The 27,774-nt window shown below is 48.1% G+C and overlaps 1 protein-coding gene across 4 annotated transcripts in view; it reads right to left on the minus strand.

The window, feature by feature from the left end:
* Positions 1-3,175: 3,175 nt before the first annotated feature.
* NOS1 (nitric oxide synthase 1) overlaps positions 3,176-27,774 on the minus strand; it is a 159,323-nt gene continuing 134,724 nt past the window's right edge. For all 4 annotated transcript variants that reach the window (XM_049865541.1, XM_049865540.1, XM_049865542.1 and 1 more), the window contains exons 19-29: positions 27,272-27,410; positions 26,444-26,522; positions 19,387-19,580; positions 17,507-17,676; positions 14,145-14,355; positions 13,372-13,459; positions 11,869-11,990; positions 10,360-10,508; positions 8,381-8,575; positions 6,545-6,663; positions 3,176-5,542 (exon numbers count right to left, since the gene is read on the minus strand). In XM_049865541.1, coding sequence (XP_049721498.1) covers positions 5,527-5,542; positions 6,545-6,663; positions 8,381-8,575; positions 10,360-10,508; positions 11,869-11,990; positions 13,372-13,459; positions 14,145-14,355; positions 17,507-17,676; positions 19,387-19,580; positions 26,444-26,522; positions 27,272-27,410 — 1,482 coding nt within the window. In that variant the 3' untranslated portion in view covers positions 3,176-5,526. The remainder of the gene's footprint in view (positions 5,543-6,544; positions 6,664-8,380; positions 8,576-10,359; positions 10,509-11,868; positions 11,991-13,371; positions 13,460-14,144; positions 14,356-17,506; positions 17,677-19,386; positions 19,581-26,443; positions 26,523-27,271; positions 27,411-27,774) is intronic.

Raw genomic sequence — 27,774 nt, forward strand, 5'->3', positions numbered from 1 at the left:
AGAGACCCTGGTCTAAAGTCTCCTAGAGTTTAGGACCCAAAGTCTGGGCACTTTGATGTCATGGAGTCATTAACTAGAAGACAATGAGAAGCAGCAGCGGGTCAGATTTGTTCCTGCCTGCCTGGACCATCTCATTAATAACAGCTCTCTTCTTGACCAGGAGTCCTGGTAGCGCAGTGGTGAAGCGTTCAGCTGCTAACCAAAAGGTCGCAAGTTCTAATCCACCAGCGGCTCCTTGGAAACCCTACAAGCAGTTCTACTCTGTCCTGTAGGGTTGCTATGAGTAGAATCAACTCGATGGCAGTGGATTCAATGGAATTGTTCTTGACCAGGCAGACATGTTTTGCTTGTTCACAACTGTTCAGGTATTCAGGGCCGAAACAAATTCATAAACATACCAAGGCATATTATTTACTTCAGGTTACCTCCTGATCAAAAAGTGATCACATTTTGCATGTGGCTTTCACAGTATTAATAGAAAACAGATTCGAAACAGATCCTGCTTTCCAGGGGTGCAAGTGTACCTAGAACCCCGGGTCTGGGACACATCACTCTTTGGGGAAAGGCGACTTTTCTTCTCGGACCCTTTTGCCACCAGGCAGAAACCCAAGAGCGGGGTGGGTGTGAGAGAAAGGAGGAGAGGCCAGGCCAGTGTCAACTCCTGGGGACAGTCTCTGTTGAGTCTTTGGGGAGACAGAGGGGACCTCCCTCCGTCTATCTGACCCATCCTGGCTCCTGGTCTCTAGTTCTTGCGTTACATGGGACATCTGAATGCTGCAGTCTTTGTGAGGGTTGGGGGAAGTCCAGGAGGGTGGATTCTGTAGGGAACCCGGATTGGGATTTCTTCCTCCTTGTCACTTGCAGCCAATCTCAGACTAACTGGCCGATTCAGACAGATGGCTTTGAGGGGGGCAGGGTAACATGCTGGAGATCAAAACATACAAGTAAGTGTGGCCCGAACAAAAAATACCTACAAGACCAGGGTTTTCTTAATGACCAAATCAAAAAGCCGTGTTGGAGGTCTGGTGCTGATGCTGTAGGGGTAAAGGGGCCCAGACATTTGGCTTGCTCATCCTGGTGGGAACCATTTGCCTTGTGATCTGGGTCAGAGAACCTCTCATTTGTTTTGGACTGTGACAGTTAATTTTATGTGTCAACTTGGCCAGGCTATGGTGCCCAGTTGTTTGGTCAAACACTAGCCTAGATGCTCTTACGAAGTAGTTACAGGTGATTAAGTCAGTTGGCCTCAAGGAAAGCAGACTACCTTCCACAATGTGGGCGGGCCTCATCCAATCAGTTGAAGGCTGGAAGGCTACAAGAGCAAAAAGGGAGTTTTCCCTAGGTTGCATTCTGTCTCCAGACTCCCTCTCTCTCTCTCCAGTTGCTGTCAAGTCAGCTCCAACTCATGGAGACCCCATGTTTGTCAGAGTAGAACTGTGCTCCATAGGGTTTTCAATGACTGGTTTTTCAGAATTAGATAGCCAGGCCTTTCTTCCGAGGAGCCTCTGGGTGGGCTCAAATTGCCAACCTTTTGGTTAGCAGCCTAGTGCATCAATTGTTTATACCACCATAGACATTTTGCCAGAACACACTCTTCACTCTTCTTCTCACCTGACCTATGGATTTTGGACTTGCCAGCCCCCTACAATCATGTGAGCCTTCCTTGAAGTAAATCTCTCCCTAAGGCACTGGGTTATATATATATACACACAATATATACAGTGTTAATGTGTATCTGTATCTGTGTATATCAATCACTGGTCATGTTTCTCTAGAGAACCCTAAGACATGGACTTTGGGCAAAACCTGATCCCTTTGGAAACCAAAGCAGGTGGCTGCTGAGAACAAGTCTGGCAAGAAAATCCTGTGGTTTTTAGGCCAGTGTCCATTGGCCAGGGGTCAATTTTCTGTCCAGGCACCTGGGCATGGCTGGACTATGGAAGGATTCACCTATTGTCTCAGGGAGAAGCTGGCTTTCATGTCAGCACTTCAACTGCCTCTTTCCCTTGAACCTGTTTTCCTTAAGAGTTGCCTTTCTCAGCTAGTGGCAAGACTCTTTAATTTCTCCTTTGTTCTCACCCTCCACAGCAGGTGGGCTCCCAGGTCCTGTAGATTCAACCTCTGGAATATCTTTGTCATTACACTCGCCCCTACCCTCATTCAAGCCTTGGTTCCTGAAATAACTCATCGCTGGCTCAACTGAGCAGCCATTCACACTCTATGTTGCCTCCAGAACATTCTTTTCCAAGCATAACTCCAATTGCCTTAATTTCCGCCTTTTGAAAAACACACCTGAGGGTTCCCTGCCTATTGAATAAAGCCTAAATTCCTTGATATGCCACTTACATCACATAAACAGAGGCTGGGTGAGGATCCGGGCTCAGGTCAGCTTCCGAACCTCTACTTGGTGGGTCTGAAGCATTCCCAACGAAGAGAGACACCTGGCTTCTCAAGCCAAGGAAGCTAAGGAAGCTCCTTCTTCTCTCAGGCAGTGTAACCACACATCACTTCTTTCACAACACGAGGCCCAGGAATTCTAGGACCTGGATTCATAGTGCTGCTGGGAGCCATGGCTACTTACTGTTTCATGCGATGTCTCATTCCTCCTGGCCAAACTCTGTATTACAAGGTCACTTCAATTCAAGATGGAGAGGGAAAGAAATGACCTGCAGGCTGGTTAACTCCCAAAGGCCCAGTAAACCATCTATTTGCTCTCTTTTCTGCTAAATCAGGTTTTGCACACCTTTGGTTACAGTCTACCAAGAGGTGCCTCAGAAGAAAGGCCTGGTAATCTACTTCCAAAAACTCAGCCATCAAAAACCCTAGGCAGCATAGTTCTTCTCTGACACACGTGGGGTTGCATGAGTTGGAATCGACTTGGCAACTGAGGTTTTTAGCACTGGCTTTACCGGGACTGAACTAAAACCAACCACAAGGGGGAAGCATTTACCCATCCTGAACTGGCCTCTGATTCTCGCTATGCTTACTCTTTACAGCGAGGCTTTCTGATATCAGAAATTCTGGCAAATGTGAGAAACACAGCGGACTCATCTCCTGTTTTCTAGCCAGGAGTTATGAAGCAGCTTGTGCTGGGGGTTGAAAGGTGTTTACTTAAAAAAAAAATCCTTGGGGAGAAAGATGAACCTTGGTTATATAATCATCTTTTGGACTCCTTGTTCCCAGCTGCCTGCCTGCTACCACAAAGGCCTGGATAGATACAAAAAAGGTACCTGGCATATTTAAGTGCTCATACGTATTTATTCGGTGATGTTAAAGCATTCATATATAAGGCTTGATTTGGAAAGGGGAGCATGGATAAATTCCTCTTTGAAGAAGGCTGGACACAGGGATCCTGGCCCTGGGGAGCTAGTGACATCTTAGGGCGCATCTCAACAGACTCAAAGGCATGGCAACAAAGGCCCCCAGGACAAAGCTACTAGGAGCTGGAGTCGCGTTTGCAGGAAAGAAGAGGTTTACACTTGGCTTCTCTCCTTGTTAGGAAGGGCCTGGTGGAGGAGGTTGAGCATTTGGTCTTTGTGTTCATGGAAGACTGAGCAGGAGAAGATGGGATTAAAGGCAGGAAGGGTTATAACTGGCATAGAGTCAAACTGCATCTGCTGGAGGTTCAGACACCAGTGGGGGGCTGCCCAGGAGGGTGGAGAAAGACAGGACGTTGTTTGCTCTTCAGCTCTAAGTCTTGGAAGTGGGCTCCTCTGGGGTCTTGGCTCTTCTGTTGTAAGGCCCCTTCAAAGACGACCAGGGCTCTTGTTGTTGGGTGCCGTCAAGTTGATTCCAACTCGCAGCGACCCCGTGTAACAGAGCAGAACTGCCCCATAGGGTTTTCTAGGCTGCAGTCTTTATGGGAGCAGATCACCAGGTCTTTCTCCGGCAAAGCTGCTGGTGAACTGCCAACCTTCCAGTTAGCAGCCTAGCGTTTAAATGTTGCATCATGCACAGTATATAAGGGAAATGCAGTGTTTCTGGATAGCAAAACAAACAAACCAACCAACCAGGGTGTGCTGAATGCTACCCTTCCATCCCTGGGGGCCCAGAGCATATTACTCGAGGCTGGGGGTCACTGAAATTTCTTGGTTCTCTCTGGGAGCTGCTTCATTTTGAATTTTCACACTTATGAGTAGAATAGGACTGTTACCACGTTTCCTCTGAGGTGGTCACCTCAGTAGGTTGACTGGCAGGGAGAAATCACACTGGCCCCAATTCCAACTGAAGGCTTTGCTCTCTGTTCTTGGTCAGAATCGAGGGTAATTTATTTGTCAAAATTCTTTTATCAGGTTAAAAAAATTTGGAACCATTCTTAGAAGACCAAAAGACTGGGGCCAGGTCCTTCACACCCTGGGTCGTATTTCTTGGAGAAGCAGCAATGTGGTACCTCATTACAGAGTCCCTCTCCAACCTGTTTCTCTTCAACTGGAATCCAGTCTTTTATCCCCAAGGGTGAAGCAAGGAGCCCCATTTCAGGGAATAAAAAGTTACAGTGACGTTCTTCACTGATGTTGTTTCCAGTATCCAAAACCTTAAATGTTCAGTCCATTCACACTCTTTATCTTTATAGGATCACAAGTTAGGGAACCCGAGGAAAAGTAGCTTGTCCAAAGTCACATGGTGGGACAGTGGCAAAGATGGGAAGATTCTTATTAGCAGTGTGCTCCCTTGGACAACATTACTTCCGGGCTTTATGGATGGGGCTGTCTGGGGAGGCGGTCCACGGATGTGACCGAATTAAGAGATCGTGGCTGGGGTGGGTGATCCATTACATGGTTCTTTGCCGTTGGGCTGCAAACTGGTGTCAATGCATTGGTGTTAACTGGTCTAAACACACCTAGTTCTGTGATTCCTCTTTCACTGGGAAATTTTCTCATGATCACCACCCCCTTCGTGGGCCCTTTAAAACCAGGACAATTAGGGACCCTCCATGTATTTCAGGGACACTTGCATGGATCCTTAATTATGGATGTGTGAAGACTTAGCCTGGGCCAGGGGCAGGTTCCTTGGCACCGGGGTCTGCTGGCAACACGCTTGCAGAGGCAAGAGGACAGATGGAGACCCAGGCCCGTGACACACACACGTACAACCAACACATCTTCATAAAAAAGGAGATGCTGAGGGACAGGCTCAGAAAACTCTTCGTTCAGTTCCTGCAGCCTGTCCAGGGGGACCCCAGAACACGAAACCCAACACGAGCAACAGCCATGCACTCATGATATGCCCTTATCCGAAGGACACAGAGGGGGAAACAGAGTTTCATAAGGGCCACTGCGGATTATAAAGCCATTGCATTGCAGCGGGTGAACACAAGGAGAGAGACGAAGAGGGCCCAGGAAACCACGGAGGGGCGAGAACCCAGGCGAGGGGAACCAGGACGCAGCAACAGGATGCCAGGCGCAGCGAGGTCACGTGGAGTCCCATAGAAAAGATTCAGGAGTGTCTGCGCTTCCAAAACCTCAGCCTCCCCAGCTACAGCACCGGGAGGCTGACCTGACATTCATCCGGGCAAGAGGGGTCCAGTTAGGAGCTGAAAACCCTGTCAGAGGAGAGCCAGGAAGGGGGTTAGTAGGATAGTACCAGGGCTGTTCAGGTTCCTTAAAGCGACGCAGTAAGCTTGGGCTTCAGTGGCTTCATGTCTTTCATTTCCTCATTCGAGTCCCAGTGTCTTGGCCAGGACTTGATATGTAGTCGGGACTCATCTTCTTGAGTGAATGAATGAGTGAACAAATGAATGGATGCTCACCAACACAACCAGCAGGGGGGAGGGACAGTAAAGTTGCTTTGTGACAACCAAGGGAGTCGCCATCTTAAAGGCAATGGTTTGAACTACAGGACACAGAAGTTTTTTTGAGGCTGCCACGTTGTCTTAAGGTTCCTGGGTAGTGCAAGCGGTTTGTATTGGCGGCTGAAGTCCTTTCTGACTTAATCTAAGTGCATGTGTTTGTGGTTTAGAGATGTTCTGTAGGAACAGTGTGGGGAGGGCATTTGGTAGTAAGCTCATGGTCAAGGTTGATGTTTCAGGGGGCTAAGGTAAGGCTTAGACAGTGAGACTCAAACTGTTCCCAGAAATTTCTAGGGGATGAGTGGGAATTGTCAAAAAGAACATTAATTGTAATTTGGATGCATGGAAAAGGCCCTAGAGATTTGTGGGATGAGGGTTACGGTGTAAAAGCCAGGGGTAGTGGGTAGGGGTACAACTTCCCAAAGGCCAGAGCCAACCTATCACTAGGGGGCACCCCAGGAGGAAGCTAGCATCCAAAACAGGGGTCCACACACTTGAGCAGGCCTCACAGACCCTGGAGAGCTTGTTAAAACACAAACCAGGGTTTCTGAGTCAGCTAGTCTAGGGTAGCGTTGGGGGAGTCTGCATTTCTAACAAGTCAGTAGGTGATACTGAAGCTGCTGCTGGTCCAGGGACCACTGTGGGAACCACCGACCCAAAAGAAAGCCACGGTAAATGAAGTCAGACATCCCGGCCCACCAGGACCCCGTGAAAGGACTCTGCCCGCCCCTTGCCCATGGGATGGAACCGGCTTACTCGTCTGTATCTTTTTTGCTCTCTTCAATGAAGGCAATGGACTCAGATCTAAGGCGGTTGGTCACTTCATACGTCCGCAGGGTGACCCCAAAAATATCCTCATGGTACCGGTTGTCATCCTAGCAGAAAGAAACAACCAGGGAATAGTCGTCAAGTGCCAGGCAAGAGTATGGAGCGTTCCAGACAATGGTAGCCCTGGAATGAAACTATACCTAAAGAGGGTGGTTCCTAAGGAGATGAGGCTGAATTCAGTGTCCCCTGGGTCCCTTTGGTCTCCAAGGCTGTTTCAGTAACACCCTCTACCCTCCAGGGCACGGGTCTCCTCTGGGCTAGGTTGCTGCTGCTTTGTCCATTCTGAGGTCAGAAGTGATGAGGCAAGAGGAAAACCTCCCCTTCCCCCTTTTCCTCTCTCCTCCTTTTTCCTATAAGCTCAGATCTGAGGAATGCTGGGTTCAGTGTGAAACATCATAGCCCATAGAGGAAATCAGCAGAGATGGGAAGAAGCAAAGTGCCCACTTAGCACCCAGGAAGCACTTTCTCATGGCTGTCCCGAGTAGAGGCTTCCTGGGTACACGTGAATTTTGCCACAAATCTTTGTTCAGCTTTGCTCAGGAACAAACAAGAAAAGAGGAGAACCTCCCTAGAAGCCTCAAGAAACAGCACAAGTGACATTTAACTTGTGGCATCTGAGAGTTGCTGAAATGCTGGAAAATTCTTTGGCGGAATTCAGGAACAGGCAGCAAAGAGTATCCTCAAAGGGCAGCGGACTGACTATTAAACGGGAAAACGTGGCTACATCATGGTACAGCTATACTGGTTGTAAAAATGTTGGCAAATAGCCACTGCCCAAACCCTCTGGGTGCTGCCCCTGACCCCCCAGCTGTCCTAGTCTCTTTCTTGGGGCCACCTGAGCCTTCCCATGATCCAACAGGAGCAAGCTTCAGTCCTGGAGTGGCAGTGGTTGGGGAAAAGTTGTTTGCAGTGAGACAGAGTTCAGTTCCAGCATTCCTTGGTCCTGAAGGTTTTGAAGAAAGTTGCCCACCTATATTCTTGGCAAGGGTGGTTTTTTCACTTTATTCTGCAGAGTCCTGGAAATCTATGGAAGTGTCTCCTGAGGGTCATACCAAAGAGGCCCAGTGTATGGGGTGGGGGTGGGGGGCCCACAGCTCTTCTCTGACCCCAGACATTTCTACCAGAAAGTTCCTTTCTTACTGGGATTAAGCATAGACTTAGACCAGGGCTTCTTCTGCAAAAATGTTTGACTACTGCTCAGCTAGGGAAGCAGGGGGAAGAATGGGATCACCCTGGAGGTTTCTGAAGCTCTGGGATTCTGTTTTTCCTGTTTAGGGCAGGTGTTCATGCAGCCATGACTGTGCTTACCAGCTGTGACTAACATCTACTGGGCCTTTGTATAAATTAGGAAAAGGTGCCCCTTCTTCTGGGCAGACAAAGCTCCATGCCAGGGCGCATAGCCTAGAGAGCCAAGCATGAGGTGGCTTTTAGCCTCCACTGCTCAGGGGAAGTATGGTGGCTTGGTTCTGAGGGCAGGAAAAGTTGGGTTAGGATTGTCTCTGACCTGCTATGCAGGGGTCCACTCTCTTGTTATTTTGACACACCAAAGCCCCAACCATATTTCATACATACACCCGCACCTGCACCCCCAGCCTTCTTTCCTTCTCTCAGAACGACCTGTATCCTCTACCCCAGTCACAAGTGGAAAAATGGGAGCAGAGATGTCATCATGGCTCCCTTAGTCATCACGGCAGATGGGTGAGGAGGGGGAGACAAGAAACCAGATCCTGGAAAAGGGATCCAAGAAGCCGGCCCACCACTCACCCTCAGTCTACTGACGAACACGCCGGCGTCCTCCACTGAGAGTTTCCCCTGCTGGGTCACGATGCGCTGGATGGCTTTGAGGACATCAGCGGCCATGGTGACGTCCCCGCAGACATAAATGTGGCCCCCTTGCTCCTTCAGGGCTTGGTACACGGGCTCAGCCAATTGCTCTTGAAGGATGTCCTGTACGTACTTCTGCGGGGAACGGGGCAGGGGACCAATGAGAAGGGGCTGGGCTGCTCCTGTGTCTGCTTACTTCCCCCCAGGAAGCAGAGCCTGAGCAGGGTAGTTTATTCTGTGAGGTGATCCCAGGGGACAGGAGCATGGGACTGGGAAGAGGGAGGGAAGTTGACAAAGCCAACCCCAGAGTATGTACATGAGTTGCTCCTCACTTTGGGAAGTGGAGCTCAACTCTGCTGAGGACCCCCTGGAGAGCCATGTAAAATGCATCCCAGAATCATGCCCTGGAGGGGGAAAAGGGGGGTATTATCTGTTACTCTCCCCCAGCGGTCAATGGTGGCTCTGAGGGGTGTTAACGCCTGCATACCTCCAGGTATGGGGTTCATCACTACGGACATTCTATGCTGGGTACCGGAGAAGCCCCAGGGCAGAAGCAAGAGGTACAGGGGCCAGGTGAGGGGCTGTCAGGTTCCACCTGTGCAGAGCTGATTGCTGCAGCAATAGCTGGCATACAAGGTGAGCCAAGAGGCTGGGGTGGGGGGGGGGCACAAGATAATACAGCCCCAGGGAATGTGTCTGGTGTCTTCAGGATGCCTTTAACTTGTCCGCAAGGGTTGACGTTCAGCACAGCTGGGGCAGCTGTTAACGCTTTTGTGACCCAGTTATTTTTCCATTTTAATATTTTGTTGATACTATGTGCTTTTGGGTTATGTGTTTTCAGTCATGGAAGGCATGCTGAATCATTTAGTACGTCTGAATTTTTAATAGGTAATATGGTTTTTGTTTTATGCCTCATTCCACAAATCATACTCTCAGAGTCCAGAGGCACATGTCTAACTCCTGTGAACACAAATTCTACCCCAGACTCCAGAGGTACATATGTGTACCGTATAAAATTTTTTAAAATTCATGTTTTCCTACCAAAAGTTCAATGATTCAGCACCACCTCAGCCCATACCCTGTAAAAACATTAATTTGCAGTGCACACCTGTTCTTTCCATTTCTAATTGTTATATAGGGTCTTGCCTGTTGGTAGCACATACTGTCGGTGGGACTTTTTGTACCCCAGAGGTACAAAAAGTAAGCAGTAGCTATATATACCGCCGATCCTAAAAGGGTTTTGGAACCATTGGCAAATAGCCACTGCCCAAGCCCCCCGAGTGTTGCCTCTGACCTCCTCAGCTATTCTGACCCCTTTCCTGGGACCCCCTGGACTTCCCCATGATCCAGTAGGAGCAAGTTCCAGTTCTGCCTGTGTCCGTTCTAATTAGTTGGTGTCTCTTATAAGCTGCTAAATACTTCAAATAGATACATTTCCTCTCCATATCTAAAGTCTAGAGGGATTTCGCCAGAAGGGAATTCAGGAAGGGTAAGAACAGGGCGGGGACGGTGGTGGTTCCCTAGTAGAATTCTCGCCTTCCACGAGGGATACCTGGGTTTGATTCCCAGCCAAAGCTCCTCAAGCACAGCTAAACCCATCTGTCAGTAGTGGCCTGCATGTTGCTGTGATGCTGAACAGGCTTCAGCAGAGCTTCTAGACTGAGGCAGACTAGGAAGAAAGGCCTGGCAATCTACTAAAAATCAGCCTATGGATCACAACAATCCGATGTGCAACCAATCATGGGGATGGCATGTTCTGTTGTTCATGGGGTTGCCATGAGTTGGGGGTCAACATGACGGCAGCTAGCAACAACAAGAGCGTGGTTCCTACTAGCAGGCTGTACATACATGTGTGAGCGAGTGTGAGTGCATGTGTGTGTTGGGCTGGGACAGGCAGACTGTGAACAGGCTAGGGTTACCTTTGGTTTCTCTGGTTCCCGGGAGTAGGCTGTGTACAGCTCTCTGAAGACCCCCTTGTTCTTGGCCTGTAGGGTTTCTTCCTTGTAGATGTGGTCTATCTTGGATTGCCGGCACCCAAAGACCAGGACCATGGGGCAGGGACTCATTCCTGCGGGCCAGGAAAACCTTGTGTCACTAATGGCACTGATGCCTGATTTAGGGAGGTGGTCAGTGATGCCAGGGGTGGAGTGCTGTGACCTTAGTGTGTGCCATGTAGATAGAGGACACGAGCACTGGGGGCAGGTGGGTGTATACATACGTGTGTACTCAGCACATACGCACACACATTCGTATGTGTACACACATGCACAGAGGTCAACCCGCATACATAAACACACGCACACACGTGCACACAGTTCAACCCACACATGTACACACATGTGCATATGTACACACAGTTCACACACGTACACACACGGAAAGAAGTAGGTGAAGTCTGTTCAGACTCTGGCAGACCATCTGGGTGCCTGATGCCTTCCTTCTACCTCCCTGGCTACTTAGCGGCCCCCACCATTGGTGAGTGCTAAGAGCCCAGCTCTGGGGCTAGACTGCCTGGGTATAAATTCCAACTCTGTATGACGGCGAGTAGCTTACTTAACCTCTCTATGCCTCAGTTTCCCCATTTAATAATAATAGTATCTACCTCACAAGGTTATCGTGTTGTAAAGCATTAGAACCATTGCTACCAATAGCAAGGACTTTATAAATGGTAGCTATACTGTTGGGATGACAGCTCCACAGGACAGGTTTTTTTTTTTTTTCCTGTCTTGTTCATTTAGATGTCCCAGTGTCTAAAACAGGGTTTGGCACTTATTACCAAAACCCAACCCATTGCCATCAAGTCAATTTTGACTCATAGGAACCCTATAGGACAGAGTACAACTGCCCCACGGGGTTTCCAAGGAGTGCCTGGTGGATTTGAACTGCTGACCTTTTGGTTAGCAGCCGTAGCTCTTAACCACTGCGCCACCATAGTTTCCCTGGCACTTATTTAAAAAAAAAAAAAATCAATAAATCCATGTTAAATGCATGCTTTCTCCTCTCAAAGCTGATTAGTGGTGGGTCTCAAACAGCAAGGCCTGCTCTTGAGTAACAGTCTTCGGGACAATCACATACATGGATCCATTTGATAAGGCTTAATGCCTGGCCTTTGTGGTGCTATTAGAATTTTAACAAAAGGTTATATCTTAACAGTCAAAGAAACGTCCTCTGGGAATGGAAGTTCAGGATCTTAAGATAGGCTGTGGGTAAGATTTGTTTGGACACAGCATTTGAATAATACCGTAATGCCATGAACTTTACAGGCCAGCTAAGCCCTATGTTCCCTCTATCGCACCCCCCAGCCCCCACTGTTCCAGGCAGTGATACAATAAGTGATAAGTTCATCATTCCACAGGGCTGTTGAGACACAGGCAGGCCTCCCCAGGCCCAGGGGGTGAAAATCTAGAGGCCGCTGGATGGTGACCCACCTTTGTGTTGGATATCAAATTGGCGCTGCTGCCAGAAGCTTCGGAAAGGGGCGATGCCGGTCCCCGGGCCAACCAGGATGCAGGGCACTTGGGGATTTCGGGGAAGGCGGAAGCTAGGTGCTCTGGACAAGGAAGAGAGAGTCAGCAGCCTTGCTGAAGTCAAAGCTGATCAACAATTGAATTTTGGGTAGACCAGATGGGTGTCTTGGGTGGAAAATTGGGCGGAAACACATTGGGTAGAAATACAACAGCTCTTGTGCCCATTTTCAGGTAGGAGCCCCACAGCTTAGGGAATTCCCAGAACCAGAGGTCCTCAGAGCCTGAAGAGCTCTCCACACTCCAATGTGCCTCATTGCTGAGCCAAGCCACCAAGGGTGGTGGGATTGATTTCACCCAGGGTTTCTCAACTCTGGCACCATTGACATTGGGGCCGGACACTTCATTGTTGTGGGGGCTGCCCTGTGTATTGCAGGATGTTGGGCAGCAGCCGCAGCCCCTACCCACACTATGCCAGTTGCACCCCCAGCTGTGACAACCAAAAATATCTCCAGACATTGCCAAACGTTGCTTGGGAGGCAAAGCCACTCCCAGCTGAGAACCACTGACTTAACCATACATCAGGGGGTCACTGTGCAAAGAAATCACCTGGGGGGTGTTAAAAGTGCTGATTCCTGGGCCACGTAGTACGTGTGGGCTCAGGACTCTGTATTTTTGAAGGAGGCTAGGGGATTCTGACGCCGATAGTATTTGGACCTTATCTTAAACATTCTGCCCTCAGTAGCTGAGAAAAATGATTGGCCAAGGCCACTGTTCAGGCAGAGAGGTTACCAGTATCGGCTGACAAGGCAGGTAACTATAGTGGGCCTAAGCTCAGACATACCATTAAAACTGAGTTTGGGGCAAAAAGTTCAAACTGATGGGGGTGCTCAGATCTCCCCCATCCCTAAGAAACTGGGAGCAGATAAGGGTAGCCAGCAGAATATGGATAGAATTTCCACTAGTCTGTAAACTCTATGAAGGCTGAGTGTTTTTGCCTGCTTCTCCACTGTAGGCCCCAATATCAGTTGCTGTCGACTCAGTTCCAACTCACAGTGACCCTATAGCACAGAGTAGAACTGCCCCATAGGCTTTCCAAGACTGTAATCTTTATGGAAGCAGACTGCCATGTCTTCCTCTTGTGGAGTGGCTGGTGGGTTTGAACTGCTGAGCTTTTGGTGAGCAGCTGAGCACTTAACCACTGCACCACCAGAGTTCCTCCACTGGAGCCCCAGCGTCTAGCATAGTACATACACTTGATAAATATTTGTTGCATTAGATTGACTTTGACAAGAGGACTTGCTTAGCTTGTCATGTTCCCTGATTCCACTTCCTTAACAACCCAAGTGACCCATCCGTCTCTCTAGAACACTGAACAAATCCTTCTGGCTGGTCCACCCACCCCAACTCACAATGTCAGCATCCAGTTTGGGGTCAGCTGCTCATTTCTCTTCATTTGCCACTTACCCTCTCACAAAACAGGGGACCACTTCATCAGCCTGTATCTGGTTGAGCCAGGAGGAGCACACGCCGTGATGAATTGGTCCTTCTCCATCTAGCAAAACAACCAAGGTGGTCCAGCTGGGCTACTGCCTTCAAGCTTCCCCTATCACTCTCCTTCCAACATGTAAATCTACCAATGCCAACGCTAAGTTTCTGCCCTGGGTCCACTGTTTACTGCCCTTTCTTTAAAAGGGAAAAGGAAAATGGCCTTGCTAGCATGAGCATGTGGCTGTGTGGTGGACCACGGCTCTGTAGGGTGGGTGTGGGTTGGATTCCAATCCTGCCCACTGAGGTCTCAGTGGCTTGCTGGAATCCACATTTGAATTGCATTGTCAAGGAGGGAAAATACCAGAGCAGAGGTTGGGTTATCTGACTGGCCTACAACTAGCTGGACATCATGCAGCAGAGAGCGCCCCTACAGGAATGTGGGTGCTAGCGTGTTCTAGTTGCTGCTCTGGGGGGCCTGTGGGGATGAAGGGAGTATAAGGGGATTTCAGGGACTGGGAGTGGCTGAGCCTTCCAAATATACACCTGGTCTCCTTCCTAATAATGCACAGCACTGGCTCTGCCTACAGGGATAGGTTGCCTCATCTGCTTCTTCCCTCGGTTTCCTAGTTTTGGGGTTGGAGCTTCTCCCAGGGATTTGGGATTTGGCCTGTGGGCAGTAGTTCTGGCAGATCTGCAGAGGTCCCTTGGGGGCAATGCAGACAGGGAGGCTCTCCCAGGTCTCTGCCCACCTTGGGTACGATAGGAGACGATGGCCACAGTGAGGTGTACCTCATCCGGGTACATGTCTGGGGACGAGCTGATGGAGTAGTAGCGTGGCTGCAGCAGAGATAGCTGGGTCAGGAGCAGAGTGGTGGGCATCTGGATGGACGAGAACTCTTCCAGTACCTCCACGATGGTGGGGTTCTTGCCCCACTTCCATTCCTCATACTCCTGCAAACCCTGTGCCAAGGAGAGAGACAGAGGAGAGCTGCAACTCCACTCCTGGTACTTATTTCCAAAGAAGGCTTAGCAACTTGCAACTCTTGAAATGTTTCTTCTGGTGTTTATTTTCATGTTTCTGAATAATACACACTCACCGAATTAGCCTCTTTCTTGCTGTCCACCATGCCAATCCCTTCTCCTGGATAGCAGAAGAAAGCTAAACCACCCTTTGCTTGGGATTTGCTTACTGGGAAGAAGCTGTCAATGGGAGAAGCCTGGGTGGTCCTTCTGGGTAGGAGTCTTCCTGAGCTAGGCTTTGCGGCAGTTTGGGGTAGACGAATCCTTGGTTTCTAAGCCAGGGTGGTAGAAGGTGTGTTTGATTCACCCTGCCGTCTGAGACTTCCTAACAGTTATACCTACCAGTCCTTTGGATCAGAAAAGATACCATATTTAAGCCAAGACACTGAGATTCTTTGTTTCTTTTTCCTCTAAGGATAAGCCAAGATGGAACTAATGGAAGATCAAGGATTTCAAAGGAAGGAGGAAAATGAATTAGAATATCAGTTTCTACTGTGGCCAGACAAATTCAAGACTCAAGGAGGTCACTCTAGTTCTGTCGGGTCTTAGTTAGAACAAAGGGAGACAGTCAGGACTAACCAAAGTGGACTAGCCAATATGGCAATGGTCTTGCAAATAGGAAAATGGTGCTCTTTCCTCAAGGCTGCTACCTACTGGAGAGCTGTTATAATAACTATACAATTCTCCAAAGACTACTGGTGAAAGGCACCCCCTAGGGTTGTACAAAGGGGTCCCTGGGTGGCACAAATGGTTAAGTGCATGGCTACTAACTGGAAGGTTAGTGGTTTGAATCCACTCAGAGGCACCTCAAGACCAGTTAATACGACTATTATTCAAATTTATACACCAACTACTAATGTCAAAGATGAGGAACTGAGGATTTTTATCAACTTGAAGTCTGAAATTGATCAAACATGCAATCAAGATGAATTGATAATTACTGGTAACAGGAACGCAAAAACTGGAAACAAAGAAGAAGAAGGATCGGTAGTTGGAAAACACGGCCTTGGTGACAGAAATGACACTGGAGATCTCATGATAGAATTTTGCAAGTCTACATTAAGAGTAACTATATATATGGAGCTCACCGGATGGAAAACAGAAATAAAATTGACTACATCTGTGGAAAGAGATGATGGAAAAGTTCAATACCATCAGTCAGAACATGCATGGGGACCGACTGCAGAACAGACCATCAATTGCTCATACAAGCTCAAGCTGAAGCTGAAGAAAATTAAAGCAAGTCCATGAGAACCAAAATACAACCTTGAGTATATCCCACCTGAATTTGGAGACCATCTCAAGAACAGATTGATGCATTGAACACTAATGACCGAAGACCAGACAAGTTGTGGGGTGACATCAAGGATACCATACATAAAGAAAGCAAAAGGTTATTAAAAAGACAGGAAAGAAAGGAAAGACCAAAATGGATGTCAGAAGAGACTCTGAAACTGCTCTTGAACGTATAGTAGCTAAGGAGAATGGAAGAAATGATGAAGTAAAAGAGCTAACAGAAGATTTCAAAGGGTGGCTCAAGAAGACAAGGTAAAATATTACAATGAAATGTGCAAAGACCTGGAGTTAGAAAACCAAAAGGGAAGAACACACTTGGCATTTCGCAAGCTGAAAGAACTGAAGGAAAAATTCAAATGTCAAGTTGCAATTTTGAAGGACTGTATGGGCAAAATATTGAATGGCGCAGGAAGCATCAAAAGAAGATGGAAGGAATACACAGAGTCACTGTACCAAAAAGAATTGGTCAACGTCCAGCCACTTGAGGACATACCATGTGATCAAGAACTAATGGTATTGAAGGGAGAAATCCAAACTGCACCAAAGGCAGTGGCGAAAAACAAGGTTCCAGGAATTGATGGACTATCAATTGAGATGGTTCAACAAATGGATGCAGTGCTGGAGGCACTCATTTGTCTATGCCAAGAAATTTGGAAGACAGCTACCTGGCCAACCAACTAGAAGAGCGCCATATTTGTGCCCATTCCAGAGGAAGGTTATCCAACAGATCTGGGGCATCAGGATCAGAGGGAAGCTCATTAACAACCTGCGATATGCAGATGACACAATCTTGTTTGTGAAATCGAAGATGACTAGAGGCACTTACTGATGAAGAGCTAAGGCTATGGCCTTCAGTATGGATTACACTTCAACATAAAGAAAACAAAAATCCTTACAACTGGACCAATAAACAACATCATGATAAATGAAGAAAAGATTGAAGTGGTCAAGGATTTCATTTTACTTGGATCCATAATCAACATCCATGGAAGCAGCAAATAAATCAAAGGACGTTTTGCATTGGGCAAATCTGCTGCAAAAGACCTCTTTAAAGTGTTGAAAAGCAAAGATGTCACTTGGGGACTAAGGTGCCCCTGACCCAAGCCATGGGTATTTTCAACCACCTTATATGCATGGGAAGGCTGGACAATGAATAAGGAAGACCAAAGAAGAATTGATACCTTTGAATTATGGTATTGGCAAAGAATATTGAATATACCGTGGACTGCCAAAAGAAAGAACAAATCTGTCTTGGAAGAAGTACAGCCAGAGTGCTTCTTGGAGGCGAGGATGGTGAGACCTTGTCTCATATACTTTGGACATGTCATCAGGAGGGATCAGTTCCTGAAAAAGGACATCATTATGGTGAGACTCTGTCTCATGTACTCTGGGCTCGTTATCAGGAGGGATCAGTCCCTGGAGAAGGACATCATGCTTGGTAAGGCAGAGGGTCAGCAAAAAAGAGGAAGACCCTTAGTGAGATGGACTGATGTAGTTGCTGCAATGATGGGCTCAAACACAGCAATGACTGTGAGGATGGCGCAGGACCAGACAGTGTTTCGTTCTGTTGTACATAGGATCGCTGTGAGTCAGAACTGACTCGATGGCACCTAACAATAACAACAGAGGCACTTCAGAAGAAAGGCCTGGTGATTTACTTCAAAAAGTTTATAGCCATTGAACACCCGATGGAGTGTGGTTCTACTCTGATACACATGGGGTCACTATGAGCCATAGTTGACCGGAAGGCAACTTTTTTTTTTTTAATTGGGTCGTACAAGGCCCAGGGACCCACCTTGCTGAGGACCAGCAGACGCTGCTTCTCCTTCTCGCTGGTGGCCAGGGAGGCAAACAGCTGCAGCTGCAAGGGCGTTGGTGGCGTGGTGATGTCCAGGTAGTACTTGAAGGCCTGGAATACGGTGCAGGGTGGGAGGCGGTGCTCGTCTGTCCAGTTACTGATGACACCTGTGGAGGTACAATGGCCATGGGGACCAGGTGGGCAAAGGCAAATCTGAGCTCCAAGGGCTTGGGTGCAAGAAGCAAGTCTGGTCCTGGAACAGAGGGTGGGCTGGTGACCAGGACTGTCCTAGAGTCAAGCAACTACTCAGCTCTCCACCTTCCACACCCTGAGCCCACATCCAGGAGCCAGCCTGGTTCTTGGATCCTGCGTCTACACCCAGGTCCCAGGGACTGTGTGGTTACCTCATGTGTGCAAGTGGCGTATCCAAAAATCAAATAGGTAAACTGGTCCAAAAATAAAAAAAAGAGAAAAGAGGAGAATAAATATTAAAATAGCATGAGCTGTTCCACTGGCATTCTATGTAGTAAGGCCCCAGGTCGGCACAGGACATGAGTCTATTTTGAGTCTGTCTGACCACTCACGGTGTCAGTGGGAGCGGCATTCTAGAGTGTAAAAATGACAAATATGTCTGACACTTATCTGTTGTTGTTAGTTGCCGTCCAGTCGATTCCGACTCATGGCAACCCCATGTGTGCAGAGTAGAACTGTTCTGTAGGATTTTCAAGGTTGTGACTTCACAGAAGCAGATCACCAGGCCTCTGGGTGGGATTGAACAGCCAACCTCTCGGCAGTAGTCGTGCACTTAACCATTTTCACCGCCCAGGGGCCCCAACAATTATCTAGCACTTTCTATACTTCAAGTACTGGGCTCAGCACTTTATAATATCAACTCGCTTAACCCTTATGACAGCCTTAGGTGGTAGGTGGTGTTACTACCCTCATTTTATAGACAACAAAAATGGAAGCACAGGGAGCTTAAGGAACTTGCTCAAAGTCACACAGCTCATAAGGGTGAAGTCAGTCAGTCTGGCTCCAAACCTTGTTCTAACTACTACACTGCATGGTCTCTGTGTGTTTCTCATCCAACATGGCGTCCAAGCACAAGCCTCTACTTGATCATCAAGAGCTCAATCCAAGACAGGAAACTCAGTTTCAACACTGGAGGAAAACCTAGCTGGAATGGATTTATTAAGAGAGGTATGTTTCTTCAAAGTGGTGCCTTCCTAAGGGCTTTTCAGTAGGGCTTGGCTGCATATTCTTTTTTACATTCTGCCCTGACTTCAGCCCCTGATACCTTCATCAAGGTGATATGTCACTGTATCACGGGTTGCCACGTAAGGCCACTATATTCTCTCACACCTGATGTCTGAGCTCACCTGCTCCTACTGAGATGAAGCATTCAGACCATTTGGTTCTGAAAGCACCTGAATGTCAATGTCAGGGATGGTTACTTCAACAGGTTGGGACTTGCTCTAATGAGGTCACCACTGTGAGTTCAATCCCATTGAGCTTCATACAGTACTTTTTGATTCAAGGAGGGGTAGGGTGGGACTTCAGTGGCTATCAGTGCGGTGGTGGTGATGAAGAAAGCAAGAAAAGTGGCCACTGCTAACATCAATTCCTAGCTGATGATGCAGGTGAGGGAAGACAGGTGATTAATCAGTGATGTCCTGGTATCATGGACATTTACTTGGCCAACTGGTTCAAGGTTGTTCAGTCATGAGAAAGGGCAAGCCTTCAATCTCATAAGCTGGAGGGATGGACACACACTCTCCGCCCTGGGCTGGGGTTTGGGAAGAACTGGCCTCCTCTTCCCCAAACTCCTACTGCCTATGGAACTCCCTGAAGAAGGGAAGGGGCCCCCTGGGAGTTACCCAAAGCTGTGTTTCGCTCCTCCAGCAGCTCCACCTTTACCAGCTGGTTGGTAGGGGGTGCATCCTCCAGCCGCTCAATCAGGGCATTCACCAGGTCCTCGTGGTTGCCGGGGAAGACACCCAGGTGGTCTCCAGGCTGGTACTGCAGCTCCTGATTCCCATTCGTGTGGAGCCGCACGAAAATGGTGGATCGGCTGAAGGGAAAGGCCAAGGGAAAAATAGGACGGGGGCCACCAGCCACTGCCCTCCTTACTTTGTGTGTCCTTGTTGGTCCAATTCTCCTCCTTCCATTCTGGTGGAGGCCCATGCCCACCAGGCTTCTGCCCATCATTCTGCACCATGGTTTTTATCACGGTCACTTAAGAGCCACTCGCTGCAAATCCAACAGCCGTGCCCAGTGCCCAGCTTCATCATCAAAGCAGCATTGGGCATCCCTGTCCACTCCCTCCTTCTTGACTCTCTTTCTCTCTTGGGTTCTAGCATCCCAGGCTTTCACGATCACCTCTCTGGCTACTCCTTTGGCTAGTTCCTTCTCTCCCCAAACTCTCGACATTGGCACCTCCCCCAGGATCAGTCCTCACACCTCTTTGTTTTTCTACCTTCCTGTCCCTGCTTTGGAAACCCTGGTGGCACTGTAGTTAAGAGTTCAGCTGCTAACCTAAAGGCCAGCAATTGAAATGCACCAGGTGCTCCTCGGAAACCCTATGGGGCAGTTCTACTCTATCCTGCAGGGTTGCTAGGAGTCGACTTGACAGCAATGGGTTTTTGGTTGGCCCCTGCTTTATTTTTCTCCATAGCACTTAACGCCGTCTGTCCCACCGTGTAGTTGACTTTGTTATACGGGCAGTCCCTGGGTTACGAATGTCTGACTTACAGAAACTTGTACTTAAGAACAGGCTGCCATAAAACTTATACTAAAAATCTGAGTTAAATACAATGGTAGCCTGATGAATGCACATACTACTTTGTGATGCTTATGAAAACATGGCATGGTTTCAAAGTGTTTCTGAAGTGTTTTATATGCATACCAAACCAAACTGGCCATTGAGTCGATTCTGACTCATAGTGACCCTATAGGACAGAAGAGAGCTGTCCCATGGGGTTTCCAATGGTTTGAACTTCCGACCTTTTGGTTAACAGCTGACCTGTTAACCACTGTGCCACCAGGGCTCCTTTATATGCATAGAAAGGTAAAATATATACTATACATTAAGACAAACATTCGATTAACTGATGCTAAATAAGAACCATGTGTTCCTGACCAAACTGACCTACAAATTTGACTTAAAGACAGACTTAGGAACAGATCTCATTTGTAACTTGGGGACTGCCTGTATAGTTTATGGTCTGTGTCCCCCCAGGACAATGTAAGCTCCAGGAGGTCAGGGGATTTGTGCTTTTTTTCACTGCTCTATCCCCTTGTGCCTAGAACCCACCATGACACATAGTAGCCGCTCAAAAGATGTTTGCTGGAAAAAGAACCTCAGGCTCCTCAGGATATCCAGCTGCAGGGACAGGTCTGTTCTCAGTACCTGACCGGGATGCTCTCAGGAATCTTGGCCCCAGTAGAGTTATAGGCACTTTCCCCGATCTGTGAAATTCCATCTCTTCTAGGAATTCCAAGCTCCACCCCACATCTGCAACCAAAGCCCCTCAGATTGTGACGGTGAAGGGAAACAGATGTGGCCTTAAGCTCAGGTTCCTGGTACGCACAAACCCACTGCTGTTACAAAAATTGAACCATGCGTCTAAACAAACATAAAATCCACGGAGAAACTCATTTAGGCTTGCCGGGTTGTGCCCTTTTGTGTTGATTTTTGTGCTTCTACAGCCAGAGAGCTGTGCTAACACAGATGGCTTCAAGAACGAATTCTCAGAATTCATATTCTAAGCCTGTTCTTCCAGTTTTAGTATAGATACACTGGATTTCATGTCATACCTGGAAACTTGGGGATCCATTACGCTTGGGTAAATCAAATAAATCATTTGCACTCTGAGTTAAATTTGCATTTCAGATCTGCTTTTCCTTCACTGCCAACTGGTTTTCTGATGATAGAGACACTTGATATTCCACATGAAGTTTCTTCATTCTCGGTGGTATGTAAATCACGATTGAAGAGTCCAATGGGGCTTGCTATTTAAAGGAGTTTTTTTGGCACAACCAAGAGTCCTTTTGTGCTGCAAATAGCTGCCATGATTAAAAATACTTATGCTGGCATATTTTTGGGGGGTGTCAAGTATTTTCTTAAAGCAAGGCACCCCTGTCCTTGCCAGGGTAGGAAACATGGTGACCTGAATTGTGAATGGCTGAATCAGGGTCTGGGGTCCCACCTCTCTTCCCTGGGCCCTCTCTGGTCTAGTGATCCTGTCAGTTGTGTGGTTTTCTACAACTCTGTCCTATCTTTTGGTCCCTGGGGAACAAAGACATCAATCCCTCCCTGCAGGCCCCAGGAAGGGAATTAGCAAAGGCTAGACACCAGCAGGGGGCACTGTGGGGCTGCTCATTTGGGAAAGACCTTTTAGAAGGTCTGTGAATCAATTCCCGCTTTCTCCCGGATCATCACGATTTCTTTCAGAAGTATATTTGCCTCTGTTCTTTTGGCCGGTGCAAAATAGAAATGCAGAGGCCTCCAACTTGCTGAGCTGGCTCATGCTCACAGCCACATCCTCCAGTCCCCTTGGAAGTAGGAGAAGGTGGTTGGGCAGATAAGGGGTGGGAAAGGCTTGCCTGGGATGTTAGCTGGCAGGGGAGCTCCAAGGTGGGTCCAGGCTCTGCCATGCTGGGAATTTAACCAAGGGGACTTTCTAAGCTGCTGACCGGTGTGGTTCGCTGAGCTGAAACCCCAGCAAGGCATGGTCACTTGACCCCAGGGCACCTTGATGGGGCAGCCTTGATGCTTCACAGAGCAGCTGATTCTCCTGCCCCTGGGACACTGGCCTGGGGACCAGCTGTCTGAAATCTCAGCTCCCCTGAGGGGTTCTAGTGTAGGATTTTCTGAACATTTCCTTTCTTAAAACCTGGAATACACAGGGGCAGGTTGAGAAGTACTGGGGGAGGGGAAAGAGGACAGTCCAGGCCTACAGTAGCCATCTGGGCTCTCTGTACCTCTTGCCCCACAGCAGATCCCTGCCTGTGATATATTTACATCCACAAAGCCTTGAAAACCCTATGGAGCACAGTTCTACTCTGACACACACAGGGTCGCCATGAGTTGGAATTGACACGATGGCAACTAACGACAAACTGAACCATCTCTCTCTCACACACACACATACTCACATACTTGGCAGTAGTTCAATGACAGATTCACAGGTGAAAGAACAGTTGGCTAACATCCAGCATTAAAAAAATACAAAAATTTAGCTAACGGTTATTCTGCAATAAAAACAGTAAACACTGTCAGCCATGAGCAGTTTGAGTTAACAAGGTACTTTCAGTCAACAAATTTGTATTGTCAGGCACTGCTCTAGGCACTGGTAAGAGGGTGATGAATAAGACCAGAAAGTGCCCTAGTCTCACTGAGAAGTAAGTTAAAAAGCTTTCAGATCGAGCTGGCGATGTGGGTAGGTGGGCGGTGATGGGCTGGGGTAGTGGGTTAAGTCAGAGAGGATGGTCAGTCAGGGAAGGCCTCTCTGGTGGTATGCCAGCGGGGCAGAGACCTGAACGATGAGAAGGAGTTGGAAGACAAAGATTTGGCAGAGGGACCAGCAAGTGCAAAGATCCTGGGGTAGGATTAAGCACGGCATGTTCAAGGAAGTTCAAGAAGGCTTGAGTGGCTGGAGAGTGGCCAACACAGGGGTGAGCAGTAGGAGAAGGGGGTCAGAGAACTGTGTAGGGCCCAGATCTGCCATGGCAAGGAGTTTGGTAGTTTCTTTAAGTCCAGTGGGAAGCCTGGGACACACCTGGAGGGTGTTAAGCTGGGGAGTTAAGCTTTAATTTACATTCTAAAAAGACTAACTACTGTGCACAACATGGACCTTTAAGAGAAAAGCTAAGAAACAAAGCAACAAATTAGGTGGCCAGAGGAGTCACCCAGACCAGAGATGATTGTGGCTTCCCTCGGTGGGGTGGCAGGTGTGGACCAAGCCCACAGCACCAGCTGAGAGAATGGATGTGCAGAGTGTGGGAAAGAGAGGCTGGAGAGAAGCAATTTTATCAGAGGGGAGATGAGACTTAAGAGTTATGTCCCATCGAGAACTCTCCGCTATAATGTCCCGCCACTCTCCAAACATCCCAGGGTTCAGTGCCCCTCCTGCACTTCCGCCCCTGCCGTTCCCTCTTCTATTCTCTATGCCTGTCTAACGCCTACCAGAACCGGTCTGTGGAGTTGACCCTGACTCATGGCAAGCCCCTTGTGTGTCAGAGTAAAACAGTGCTCCCTAGGGTTTTCAGTGGCTGGTCATTTTGGAAGATCACCAGGTTTTCTTCTGAGGCATCCCTGGGTGGGCTCAAACCTCCAACCTTTTGGTTAGCGAGAGCATATTAAAACCATTCGCACCACACAGGGATATCTAAAATCTACCCCTGCCTTTGAGGCTCATCTGAAGCTCTATGATCTCCCACGTCCTTGTGACTTCTAGGACTTATTATATGCGCTCCACCCACCCATTAGCGCTCCTACACTTTCCTCTGTATCCTTGGCTAATTGTTCTGTGTCCCTCAGAACATTTACTTCCTGAACAAGTGACTGCGGTCACTTTTGTCTTTAGATTTGCAAGGATAACCCTCAAATGGCTGTCTATTCCCTCTTAAGCACTCTGCCTGCAGTTAAGTGTCTCTGGTGGGGGTGATGTGTGATATCTTGGTTATCGTCTCCTCGACCAAACAGCCAGACCTGGGCAGGAGACCTTGGAAGAGTGCTATGCTTTTTCACTCTATCAACCTGTTTTTCTTCTTCGTCTTTTTAAAATAAACCTTATAAACCTGGAAATGGTATTAAGGCCCAAAATAGGTAGCGCTACTGAGCACGCTTTTAAGGAGATAAACACCTAGGTACAATCTGGTGCTTTTTGTGCCAACCCATAACTGATTTTAACACTATGTTCCAGTTCCTAACCTTGTTCAGAGTATTCTCTTGTAAGTCACTTTTTCCTTTCAGGTTAGAGTCACGCGCCCTTCCCAGAGGTGGACAGGGGGCTGATTCTGGGTCTTTGGTCCAACTTAGCATCAAAACACTGACAAGTTTCCTTGCTGCTTATGTAGTATGGTTTAGGGAGTAATTTCTGTAACCTGGTCTTTCACAGTTTGCTGCTGGAAGAAATTTCCAGTAGGTTCTTAGTCCCTTCTCTTCCAACGCTACTTCAGACACACCTTTCCATAGGGCAAAAATGGGAAATAAAATATGTATTTCAGAGAGAGTCCCTCTACGTAACAGAGATCTTTCCAGTAGCTGTCGAGTCACCTTTGACTCACGGCAACCCCATGCGTGTCGGGGTAGAACTGTGCTCCATAGTTATCAATGGTTGATTTTTTTGGAAAGAGATCAGCAGGCCTTTCTTCCGAGGCACCCCGGGTGGACTCCAACCACCAACTTTTCGATTAGCAGCCAAGCACGTTAACAGTTTGCACTGCCCAGTGACTCCAACATAAACATTCGTAGCTTTTCTTGACGTCATTCCCATTTTGTAGGTAAGTAAGCTGGGGCTCGGAGCACTTGACTGACTCACCCAAGGCCATATAGCTAGTGCGTGGCAGAGTTCAGTTGGAACCCAGGGCTCTCGAGCTCAAGAGCCCACCCTTTGTACCATGCCAAGCAAAGAATCAAGATTTTAAAAGATCTTCGTGGACTGTAACTGTGAGGGAAAGAGATTCTGTCCAACAGGGATCACTGCAAAGACCTTCCTTAGTGGGGAAAGAATTACTTATACAAGCAGAGGGTTGGACAAGCCTGGGTGGATCAAGGTGAAAAGTCTCGGATATCTGAGAGCGGCAGGGCTGCAAGTCTGAAGGTAGAGCGTGGGCAGCATGGCTATTAGAATTACACCTGCAATCTCGGGCGTGATTAGTGTGACCTGTTCAGATAGGGGATGGTAATAATAAATAGCCCCAGTGCACTTGGCTGTGATCACACAACCTCCAATGCACTGTGGCCAGGACTGGTAATGACATTTCCAACAGGGGGGAGTGTGTCCTTTTGCTAAAGCAAAAGGCTTGGGAAAGCAGGTCTTAGGAAGAACGCTTAAAAGAATCAGGATGTGGGAGATTGGCCAAAGTCCTTGGCTCTTTGCAGGTCTCTCATTTGGAAGAATTAAATTTGTTTTGGGTGTCATCAGGGAGTATAACTGGTATTGAAACGAAGGTCTAGGGAGACGTGCTTTGGTTCAATATTAAGATTATTGCTAACAATTAGGACTTCAACAAACAATGTGGGCTGTTTTATGAGGTAATGAACCTCCCGACATCCCAAAGGAATTTAAGTAGAGTCCGAGTGGCTATTTTTCAGACTTCCATAGCAGAATTATCCACAGTGAGGAAATGCTTGGACCAAGTGATTTCTCACTTAGATTCAAACGTACAGTGCACATTAGCAATCCTACAAAGCACGGACCACTGTAAACAATTATCCATACGACCTTTCTCTTTTCCCTTTCCGCAATGATTGCTACTATCTCTTTTTTTCCATTCTTCCAGGTCAGAGCTTGGCAAAGGGAAGCCCAGAAATATTCCAGAGAATTCAGGAATATTCAGGAAACCCAAATGCTACAAGCCAGAAAAGGGGTCTGTCACTTTACAAAAAAAAAAAAAAAGTTGCCATTGAGTTGACTCTGGCTCCTGGCGACCCCAAGTGTATGAGAGTGGAACTGTGCAGCATCGGGTTTTCAGTGATTGATTTTTCAGAAGTAAATTGCCCGGTCTTTCTTATAAGGCACCCTGGGTGGACTCGAACTGCCAGCCTTTCCATTTAGCAGCCAACCAAACGTGTGCACCACCCAGGAATTTCACAACGGCTGGCAATACGAATCCGGTCCTTGGAGTCAATAAGGACTTCCTCTCTGAGAAGGAGGTGGCATCTGGGAGCAGACAAGAGTAACCCTGAGTGAACCAAGGTGTTCCTACCTGGATTTAGGACTCTGAAGGTTTTGACGGCTCAGGAGTCGAGCAGCTGAGACCCGCTTTTTGTGAACACTGGATAGACCTGTGGGGAATAAAGTTACAGTTCTTCTGAGATGAGGTTATACAACTGTCAGGAAAAACTCCCCAGCCCAGGGTCCTCTATCCATACTTTCACTGTTCTTCTGAGTAAAGAGATACAAGAGGAGGGGTGAGGCAGGCTTTGGTTGGGGTGTGTGGGGTTGCTGCGGTTAATGCAGAACAGAAAGAAAATTTGGCAGAATTCTCGCCTTCCATGCAGGAGACCCAGGTTCGATTCCTGGCCAGTGCACCCTGTGCACAGCCACCACCCATCTGTCACTGGAGGCTTGTGTGTAGCTATGACACTGAACAGGTTTCATCAGAGCTTCCAAACTCAGGAAGACTAGGAAGAAAGGGCTGGTCATCTACTTCTGAAAATCAGCCAATGAAAACCCTATGGATCACAACGGTCTGAACCACAACAGATCATGGGGATGGTGCAGGACTGGACAGCATTCCGTTCCATGGTGCATGGGGTCACCATGAGATGGGGGCCAACTCGATGGCAGCTAACAAGTTGAAAAGAGGATGGTTCAAAGTTACAAACCATACTGCTGGAAAGAGAAATTTCTAAGCATGCCTTTTCCTGAGGGTGGGGTGGTAGCACACTATTCGTTTTGGGAGGAATACACTAAAGGGAGACCAAAGCAATGAAGCCCTCCATCTCTAAGCACCTTTGGAAGGTCAGATCTCCTGGCTGTCCTCTCTCCCCACTGTTATGAATGCCCCTCTAGGGAGGGTGCTGAGAGGTACCTTGTGTAAGTTCTGGAGCCTCAGCCACATAGGTGAGGCGGAATTTGTTCCTCTTCCAGCTGCGGTCATTGCTGATGAGGGAGTTGTTGGCCTTCTCGATGTTGACATCATCCCCCACGCAGAACACATCACAGGCTGCCTGTGGCACGCACAGGGCTTTCAGTGACCTCCTTTAGCCAAGAGGCGCCCTTCCCCAACAGCTCCGAGTCATGGAATGTGCATCCTTACCCACCTATCTATCTATCCACCCACCCTCCTATCCATCTACACAGTCACCATCCATCCATCCATCCATCTACCCATCTATCCACCCAGTCATTCATCCACCCACACACTCATCCGCTGGTTTCTGGGTGGAAAATGTATGTTTCGAGGCCACCCGAACATGTGTGAGTACTAACTGGGGGAAGTACCAGGGGGTCTCTCAAGTTCCTTCTATTTCTCAATGGTTTAGGTGCTCTGCCTTTGGGGGTGGTGGGGAGCACCCACTTGGGACTCTGAGA

The sequence above is a fragment of the Elephas maximus genome, chromosome 22 (genome assembly GCF_024166365.1).
Source record: "Elephas maximus indicus isolate mEleMax1 chromosome 22, mEleMax1 primary haplotype, whole genome shotgun sequence".
Lineage (NCBI taxonomy): Eukaryota > Metazoa > Chordata > Mammalia > Proboscidea > Elephantidae > Elephas > Elephas maximus.